Source organism: Pygoscelis adeliae, unplaced genomic scaffold (assembly GCF_000699105.1).
Source record: "Pygoscelis adeliae isolate BGI_AS28 unplaced genomic scaffold, ASM69910v1 Scaffold306, whole genome shotgun sequence".
NCBI lineage: Eukaryota > Metazoa > Chordata > Aves > Sphenisciformes > Spheniscidae > Pygoscelis > Pygoscelis adeliae.
The window spans coordinates 2351517-2361776 of NW_008825072.1; the positions used below are offsets into that span (position 1 = coordinate 2351517).

A 10260-nucleotide genomic window follows, 5' to 3' on the forward strand; every position below is an offset into this window, starting at 1 on the left:
GAAAAATACCTTTTCTATGAGTGTTGTGGTCAATTTTCTAACCACAGATGCATCACAGGGCAATGAGTCAAGCTATCTAGAACTAATATGACATGTATGGGAGTCATTCCTCAGGGATGTCTGCAGAACCACTACATGGACCTCAACTGTGTCCTCCTTAAAATTCATCCCTGCTGTGATACAAACAGGAAAAAGCTCAGCAGTGATTAATCTGGTGCTTTCCAGTCACTGCCTTTTAATATGTTGACCAGTATGATCTCACTGTTACCTTGTGCTTGCATTATTTGTTTTCTTTATAGACGTGTCAGCTCTTAATTTTTATTACAAGGTGTTCAACATAACAATTAAACCAGAATGCTAACACAATGGGGCTTAGAGGTTGGCAGTTCTGACTGAAAGTACTGCCAGTCCTACCCTCCCCTATTTGTCTCTCTCATTGTAATATACCACCCTTTTCCTCACAGCAACACAACTCTTCTACAGCTGTGCTATAAACTGAAATTAGAAATTGATTTGGCTAGAAACACTGGAGGCAGGGGGAAGTGCTGGATTTCTTTTTGCTGGATCAGTTCCCCCATCTGGTTTGGTGTATGATGCCATCTGGGTTGTGCCAGCACAGTGGAGGGAAAGGGGCAGTACAGGATCAGGGCAGAAAAGGGGGCTGTGGGATATGGCCATCCATAATCCAGTATTGGCACCAAATAATTTAGAACACTACATCACGACTTTATGCAGGGACATCTAGGTATTACCTCTATACAAATAATAAATACCCATAATAAAAGTGTAAGTTAAAAAGAAAATAGTATTCATACTCCCCTAAGAAGAAATTCATCATTCTACAATCATAAGTGATTGTAGAAAATTCAATCAAATATTAATGGTCTAAATTAGAAACAAGATTGCAGTTGGTTAATTCTGGCATATAGGTCAAGCTGAACCCAGATTTTCTTTGCCACTTGTGAAAGCCCACATCACACCACACGGTCAGTAGCTATCCAAACCAAAGCCCGTTCTTTGTAGAAAAAATAACAATAATTGTTAGTGGTTCAAGGAACCTTACAGTAACAGACTAGCAGAATGTGAAAGGCAAATGAAAGACTAGGGCAAAGGAAAAGCATTCAGTTATGCTTTCAAGAGGTGCTTTCAACTCAGTAATAAGCTACAATAAGTAGGTTTTTCTCCCCTTTAATTTTGAAAAAACTAACATGGGGCTTAAAATAACATTTTTACAATGATAATTTTGTTGTTTGGGTTGTGATTGCTTTTTAAACCTACTATTCATTAAAATATCTGCCTTTTTTTTCCCCCCACTGACTCACTCTCTTGGTTATATAAAATTACTGGTGCTTTTGTCATTCCTGTGCCCGGTTGGAGAACTAGCTCAGCAACATTTGTGTACTCAGATAAAGCAAGTAAGCCTTACTTTGTGCCACGAGGTATTCCTTACACAGGCAAAATAAAAGGAGAAATCCCAGTCCCACCAAAGTGTACAGAAAGAAATCACACCTTAAATTCAGTAGCGTTAAGATTTGACCTCTTCTTTTTTTTTTCCAGAGTCAGGAGTGCCAGACTGAGTCCATCTGGAGTGTCTCCTTTGGCATTCAGCTTGACTTGCGACATGACAGATTCAGCAGAGACTTGTGAATACAAACTCTTGGTTCTGAAGTCTAACATAATGAAAGTCAAAAATATATACTTAACTAACCATGAAATAATGTGCCCTTGTTGCAACTTTAAATGCAGTTCTGCAAAGGAGCTTCAGGAATGACACTAAATTAGATAACAACCTGTGCTCCTAATTACAGTTCTTGTTACAGTTAACGAGAAAAACACTTCCGACTTCTGAGCATGCAGGCTCACACTGAGATATGAGGAACAAACAGATTAATTTCATTAGCACACATTGCCATCTATAATAAAGCTGTAACAGGCCAAATGCTCTAATTTATGCTCCTGAAGCTGTGTCCCTCCAGTCACACTGTTGTTACACTTTCCGGATGCCAAGAAGGGAAATGGATCTGGCAGTTGTCACTGGTTGGACGTGCAAACAATTTTTCCCTTAACCACATCGGCTTTGCAGAGTTACCAAGAATATAAAACCGTAAAAGCTTACTTCAGTCATTAAAGAGATCTGACTCACAAAAAAGGAATCGCTATGTTGAGTTAGGAGATGTCAGTTGACATAGTTACTAAGCTGATTGCCAGAAGCTGGGAAGTTAGCAACTAGGTTTATTTTTAAACATTTTTTTCGCCTAATTTTCTGCTAATGGCTCTTGCCAGAAGGAAGCTGCTCAGGTAGATGGCTCTTGAGACCTAGTATAGCAGTGTCTGTGGTTTTGGAATAGATGCATACTTTTACTAGCACCATAGGTCACTATCAATTAGATCATCAGATGATAATAATAATAAAAATAATTTAATGTTGTGGTGCCAGAATTGGTGTCTGTGGCGATATCTTAACATCATGCATGCTTTAACTCTAGCTCTTGAAGGGCTAGAGTTAAAGGGCACTGATATTAAAGTTAAAATTACATGGCAGTAGGAGTCTTAAAAGCACAAGAACGTCACTGAGTACTTGAAAATAAGTTCAATTTTAACAAATAAAGAGAAATGACCCATTCAAGTATGGGAAGGGGTAAGAAACTTCCTTTAACAAGTTTCTCAGTATAAGACATCACACAAAATAACTAGTCAGAGAATACTTTAAGAAAAAAGAATCAAGATTCACTTCTCAGGTGATGCAGATGTATAGCTGAGATCTCTAAAACCTCCTTAGCCTCAGCCTGCTTACATGTATTGCTAACCAAAGCCAAGTCTGAGAAATCACAAACATATGACAATTTTCCTTCCTGCTGCTAGAAACTCTGCCTAATCTCCCAGCAAGTGGTCCCATTTGGCTCATACTCAAAGCCTGAAACAGATCCCAGTTTCCTATAGCTTAATATAATTTGTATGTCAATTCAGTGAACAGAGGCATTACAAGAAACCTCCTGGCATCCTTACACCTTTCCAAGCGTGCATACTTTTTATGCAAACCGAGCAGTAAGGCACAGAGCAGGTACTATTTCTGTGCTTTTTACCAGGCTGGCTAGCCCATCCACTCCTCACAATGTTGAAAATGAGTGTTCATATTATACAGTGGTCTTTATTTTGTATGAATACACAGATCCAAGTGCCGAGCAGTATGCACGAATCCTTTAAATTACAAATTGGCAAGGAGCTCCATTAATTTCAGCCAACACTAGATCAAGCCACGTGAGGTGAAGGCATGGGTAATAAGCCATTAGATTTACTTCAGTTTCTCCTGTAGTTACTTTATGCCTTTTTAAACTTGCCTTAATTAAATTCATTCTTTAAACTTGTCTTAATTAAATTAATTCTGGAACATAAAAATCACTCAGTTTCCACTGATCTGGAAATGGCTCTTTTTAGGCCAGCAACACTTTTGCCTTGAGGCATTTACTAGAGCTAGGATAGGAATCAGTGCTTGTAGCTTATAGAGATTGTTTTAGTATCATGCTCAGCGAGTTTGCTCAATGAGGTTCATACCACACCTCCACTGTGCCAATGTTTGTTTTTTCAAGCAAAAAAAGGTTTGTAAATAATGGGCCCAGAGTGTTATCTGACAAACCAGTGTTCTGTTTTAAACACAAAAACAACAGATGCTACTTTCCTTATGCATCTAAATAATTGCAAGGTAGTGAGTGGTACTGCTCGTTACAGTACTCAACGAGATTTGATCTATGAAAGTAAGTGCAACTACTTGTAATCGCCATGTCTACCTTACGCAATGGTTTATGTTCAGATGCAGAATCCTCTTTGCAGAAAGCAGATCTCAAAATGAAATCCAGTCAGGAATCACTATCAATGGTTCAAGCAACAGTTCCTTGGAGTGCTTCTGACACTGGTTGAAGAGTACATATGAGGCAGGTAGAGCAACCAGAGCAAACGGCAGCAGGTTTTAAAGGGATCTTGTGAACAAAGAGCGAAGACCTGGGAATCAGGAGATGTGGATTCTCTTCCAGGGGCTGCAGTAAAATTACTGTGTAAGCCAAGGCAAGCCATAGTCAAAATTAAGCCAGTCAGGCTGAAATATGAAGCGTTGTTTTCAATGTCTCTAATTCAGTGAAGTCCTAATCTGTGATAAAAGCCCCATGAAATGTTGTAGAAATTATTCTAATAATTACTAATAAAAGGAATAATTGAAAAATCAGGCGGGGGGGTAGTTGTATTTGGTATACAGGAGAGTTGTTGTTTTTCTAATTCTAACCTATGTTTTTACTTTCCTCTTTATCATCTCGACGTTTGAAAGCAATAAAAGGACATTATGTGCTGGTCATTGCATCTGCTTTTGAGATAAATCTATGTTAGCACTCCAAAGGTCAAGGAACTCTTCCAGGGCAAACAAATCGTGGAGCACTGATGCCAGATGGTGTGTATATAAACTGGAAAATGAGAAAAGCAATTTACTGTGTTCCTGTTCCAGGGAGAAGTATCACCCAGAAGGACAGCAAAAGAGGTGAGAAACCACTGAGAAATTGGAAAGACAGTTTTCTTCTTCTGTAACATGTTGTTTTCTTTATATCTGAAAAGTCTAGGTACATAGAGGAGCTGCAGTCCTTATTCAGGCAAAACTACGCCAAAAAGATAACAGGAATATATAACTAAAGAATGAAGGGTTAAACTGATAACATGTATAAAGAATTATGCATTGATTTATCTAACAGGTTCTAGATTTATCTTTATAGCTCACTAATACGTAGCCTGTGTTTAGAGAAATTTTAGTCTCACAGACAAAATGTTTTTATCTTGCATTTCTGACCAAACTCTACAAAAGAGGTAGACAATAATGGATCAGATTCTTAGCTACAAATTAGCATAGCCTCAACAAAGGCAAGTTATCAATGTAATTTATCCAGCTCAGGTCCTGACCACTACTAGCTCACTTGCAGCTGTATTAAATGTGTAATTTCCAAGTGTGCAAAACAATCTGCAAGTTTTAGAACTAGTCAATCTTTTCTTCAAATCTAGTGAAGCAGAGGAATGGCTCTTGGAAGGGTTCAAAGATAAATTCAGGTTGGTCTAAGAAATTTAAAATCATTTTCTTAAATACTGAAAATTATAACACGTTTTCATAAATAGCCTGAATTATTGGTGGCTTTTATCACTTGTCACCGAACCTCAAAAATATTTAGCAGAAGTATAAGTGTTCAGATATAAGCAAAGAGAAAGGGAGAATGTGTGTCTTAATATTTATGTGTGCATCTTTGCTGAGCATTTTTTATTTGGTTATATATGTAGCTTTTTTAAACCAGTCCTTCCTTTTAATGTAATGGCTTCTCCTAGAAATAAAGGATATAAATAAAGACTTCTCTCCATACAGGAAAAAGAACTGAACAATAATGCTGAGGTTTGCTGTCACCCTCTTTGCTGTCATAACGTCATCTACCTGTCAAAAATATGGATGTCTGGAAGGGGACACCCACAAACCGAAGCCAAGTCCTGAGCCAAATATGCATGAATGCACTCTGTACTCTAAATGTAAGAGTGGTTTAAATTTTGCCAAATATAGTCTAGAAGTACAGCTTTGTACACACTAATTGTTTTGGCAGTTCCCTTAATTTCTCAAAAATATGTAAGATGCAGTATACGTTGCATTTGAAAAGCTTCCTTCATTGGCATTTTGCTGCATGCAAACCAAGAGTAAGATTCTGGTTCTTAACAAAGTCAACTGCAAAACTCTCGTTGACTTCATTTGTTATCTTTAAAAAATTCTGATGCAGTTTACTTTTCTTGTAGCTCCATCTGCTTAAAAAAGTTTATAGCAAAGATGAATTTGGTTTATTGTGATTAAGTATAAAAATTAATTAATTGTGGCAGACACCAAATGGGAAAGGTTGAAATCAAAATTCTATAGTGAGCAAAGTATAGTATTTATCACATTTCTTCAACTCTCTTTTTATGTTTGGTAGCTTTCAAAGTTAGTATCCCTCAGGATATAACATCTGGCAGAACACTAGTAAAATTCTTGGGCCTCTCTGGGCACACCTTGACAAAGCACTGTTGATGCCAGTCCACCTCACTTAGCATTTACACTGCTACTTCCAAAACCAAAAATGTTAGAGCTTGAGTACATCTTCTAGTTAGTGCTAAGAGACTATCATGTTATGGACTGAAACAGATTCATCTTACATTTTGAGTCTTCCAAATACAATATTAAAGAAAATCCTTATTGCAAGATCTCTGTTTCATTTCCAACAGCTTCCTGTTGCTATGCAGACTTCACAGAGCAATTGGCTCATTCCCCAGTAATTAAAGTAAACAACAGCTACTGGAACAGATGTGGACAGCTCAGTAAATCGTAAGTCAGCTTTGATGTTGTCTGTGTCCTGGTTCAATAGATCTGTGCTGTAGCAGCCACACAGCTAATTGTAACTCCCCCTGGAGTTGCTGATGGACAGTCCCTAGGTTGCCCTAGAGATTATGCCACCCAGCCTAGTTCCCATCATCTTGTCTCTACACCTGACCAACGTCTGGCTTTTCTTCTTCCCTGACCAACGTCTGGCTTTTCTTCTTCCCTCACAAAAGCCCATGAATCCCTAAGTATATCCTATTTGTGCAGAAGGATTTACACCATTTTATCAGGAAAGGGTTATGTTTTTTTGAGTTTGCTTTCAGTATAGAACCAGATCTAGCAATGCAAAGCAGTCATAAACCCAGTAGGTAACAACGACAGCGCACCTCTGTAGCTCTCCAAAGCAACCATCACATACCAGTGAGTGTGACCCTTAGTCAATACAGACCAGGCTTCTTCCTTTGTTTAGAAAGCAGATCAACCAGATTATTAAATCTCACAAACAAAATGCACAAGAGTCCAGAAATGAAACATCTGAATATTTAGAATAAAAATTCTTGTAGTCCTGTGGGTTTTGTAACCATGAAGAATGTCTTCATAATTAAGATTTTTAGTACCCCATTAGATGTTAGAGCTGTGAAACATGGCAAGTTATAGAAATAAAAGAATGAAAGCACAAAACAATTAAGCAAAAACAGATGTTCAAAAGTAACAGCTATTGCCTGCCACTCCCAGAAGAGCAGCAACAGTATGCGTTTTTAAGTAACTTCAGCTGGGCTGTGGGAAGAGCTAAAGATTAGTGAAACCATGAAGCTACGGCGTAGAATAAGTTTTGTACTATAGTTTTAAACTACATTTTATTATTGCCCGGAATCGTTCTTGCCAGGAAAACTCAAGGCCTCAAAAATTTACAGAAGGCTTACACAAATAGGGCTGAAATATGCATGGAAACATTTGTGCACTCTTTAGCTGGCTATGGTAATTGCACTGTCAGAGTCTGTACACAATGCCGAAGGAATGAGTTTGGAACCTAGACACTAACAGGGCGAAAGGATGCTTTTCTATGTTTTTCTCCGAATCTGTAGTATTGCATCCACATCAAAGCGGGCCTAGAAAACGGAGGCTATAGCCTTGATACTAAGAAACAGGTTTATTTGTGGCTTTTCTCACCCACCACAGCTGCGAAGTGTTCACCAAGAAAATTGAGTGCTTTTACCGGTGTTCTCCACATGCTGCTCACTGGATCCATCCCAACTACACTGCTGCTATTCAGTCTGTTCCACTGTGTCAAAGCTTTTGTGATGACTGGTAGGTTCAGCTTTTTATTGAAGTATTTTTATTTAGCTTTAATATGCCTGTGTTACTAGGGTGTCAAGGAGCATGGGTGCATGAAGCACAGATCTCCCAATCAAGTAGCACTAAGATTCGATGGTGTTGCATCACCTGTATGCCTTTTCTCTTTTCTTCCTCTTCATTTCTTGTTTGCCATCTCTACTTTTTCCTCTGCTAAGCTACTACCCCCAAAATAATAATGACACAGGCTGAATGCAGGATGGAGTCACTAAACTCTGACAGACACTCTGTCAGAGTTTAGTGACTCGGGGACAGCACTGCCCTGCTCTCCGTTAGGATGCAGTGCAGTGGCATCAGAACTGCCTGACGTGACGGAGGAGCTCTCACCACGTTGACAGGCACTAACAGCAGTGAGGGCCCACCCAACCTTTGAAAAGTCCATGCCTGTGAGTTAGCATTTATGCAGTTAGCATTTTAAATCTAAATACTTGATCATGACATGATACTTTTTTTTTATATGTATAAAATGCACTACAAAATCATGAAAGCAGCCACTTCCTGTATGTTTTCAATTAATTCATATAACAAATTAGCTTAATTCCTTAATTTTTCACCCTCGGCCTTTTCTCTTCCCTTCCATCATCCCTCTCTCTAAAACCACTTCTAAAAGCCTGAATCTCAGAGAAACTTGCAGCCAAGTAATGCTAAAAGTATTAATAGCAATGAGCAAGCATAATAGCATTTAATTTTTTTTCCCCAAAATACAGCATCAGGGAATCACATTATTTTTTGGTGCAAGACATTGTAGTGAGACAACCCAGCACTCGTCTGTCCTTAGTCTTGGGGTAGGAGCATTATATCCAGGTGGGGTACTGCGATCTTTTCAGTGGTCCACATATCTCTCCCTCCCTTCCTCCCTCCCTGTTATGAGATGTTGAAGCCTAAATAACGTCCTATAAATCTCAGTACCATATTAATGTTGTGCCTAGTAACTACAGTAACTTGTCTGTATGGTTAAATTGGTGTGAAGCATAGTACAAACAGCACAGGCTGTGTTCCCACTGTAGGATTGTAACTGGTAGCATCCCTTGAAAGTAATGAACTGTGAATGTCTGAATCCCTTAGGGTGCTCTGAAAATCACAGAAAATGGGTTTAATACTTCTAAAAAAGTTATAAAAGAGCTTTTCTTGGAAGCACAGAAAACACAGTACACACAGCAGTGCATGGTCAGGTTCTCTTGCACTGCTCTGTACAGTGCTTTCCCTAGTCGTTATGCAACTTGAATATTATTGACACATGGATCCACTTTCACTTGTATCTTCTCTCCAAGGGCAAAGTCATGTATGCAGTGCAGTATTTTGGTAGGATTTGTCTTTAAATATGTCTCCATTGCCTTGTGCCAGAGAAGGAAATAAGAAGCATAGCTTGCATTTGTAATGGAAGATAGTGAGAAGGGCTGATGTATTTCTTAGCTTCCCTAGAGTTTCCTCTAGTAACGAATTTTATTTCTGTGTTAGGAAACTCCACGTGCCTCAGGAACAGATTCGTCATGTGCAGTCTTCCTTCCTAAATTTTTGGTAATCTTCTAAACTGAATCCAGATTATTGACCTCCTTGAAGATAAAGACTGAGACCTTGAATTTGTCTCAGTGCTCAGAATCTCAAAGCTCAGAACCAAATATTACCAAAATTTGAAAGCATTTGGTTATTAAAGCATTGGAGTTGCCAGTGAGCTTTAGAATAGATCTAACAGGCAAAGCGATAAAATACCAATATCTAAAACAAATGTATCCCAAATTAAGTAGCACACAAAGTCATCACCAAATTGCTATATCCAGTGAAAGTGTAAAGATGAAAGACAATATATCCTGTAAGTTAAGTTTGCATCTATGACTGGTTTAAGCCAGCCTTAGTATATATGAGATTTATACCAAAGTGTATATGGTGGGTCAGTACTACACAGCAAAACCATCAGTGTCCCCTGGCTGTTGCCAGAACCTCCAGGTAACTAGCATTTGTAACTTTTGTTGTTGGAAAGTGTGTGTGTGGGGGGGTGATTGAGAGCTGCTGCACGGGAAAAACTGACCCTTTTCCAGCATACAGTCTCCTGGCAAAGAGTAGGGTCTACTTTAAACAAATACTGAACAATGATCTGTTGCCCCTCTTGGCATCATAGATGCCTGGCCTGAATCAAAAATGTAATGATGACCCATTACTGTTCATGCTAGTCTGTGTGCCTGCCTAATGCCAATGTCAAACCCATTCCATCACCCTGCTTAAGGCCTGAGGCTAGAAAAGAGCCTGAACAGAATTCCCACTCTTTCTGGTGATTTAAAGTAACATTTTTTTTCATGTTCTATTCACTGGAGTCCCTTTAGCATGCTGTAGCACTGCTAGTGATGTGACCTACTTTCTCTACATGCCGTGAGTGTGCCTGCTGCATACTGTATGTCTTTGTGGCCAGAAATGTGCAGAGGATTCTGAATGAGCAGTGACTTCATTTAAAAGAAATTCATCTGACTAGCTTGGGGCCTGCCTTTTCTTCCTATTGTCTTAGGATTCCTTGCTCCCACTAGTCCTAGAACTATTGCTTTTGAAAGAGCCCGATG

At 38.9% G+C, this 10260-nt stretch overlaps 1 protein-coding gene across 1 annotated transcript in view; it reads left to right on the forward strand.

Moving 5' to 3' along the window:
* Positions 1–5387: 5387 nt before the first annotated feature.
* Positions 5388–10260, forward strand: part of LOC103919128 (riboflavin-binding protein) — an 11720-nt gene continuing 6847 nt past the window's right edge. The window contains exons 1-3 of the mRNA XM_009326586.1: positions 5388–5544; positions 6265–6364; positions 7538–7666. Coding sequence (XP_009324861.1) covers positions 5406–5544; positions 6265–6364; positions 7538–7666 — 368 coding nt within the window. The 5' untranslated portion in view covers positions 5388–5405. The remainder of the gene's footprint in view (positions 5545–6264; positions 6365–7537; positions 7667–10260) is intronic.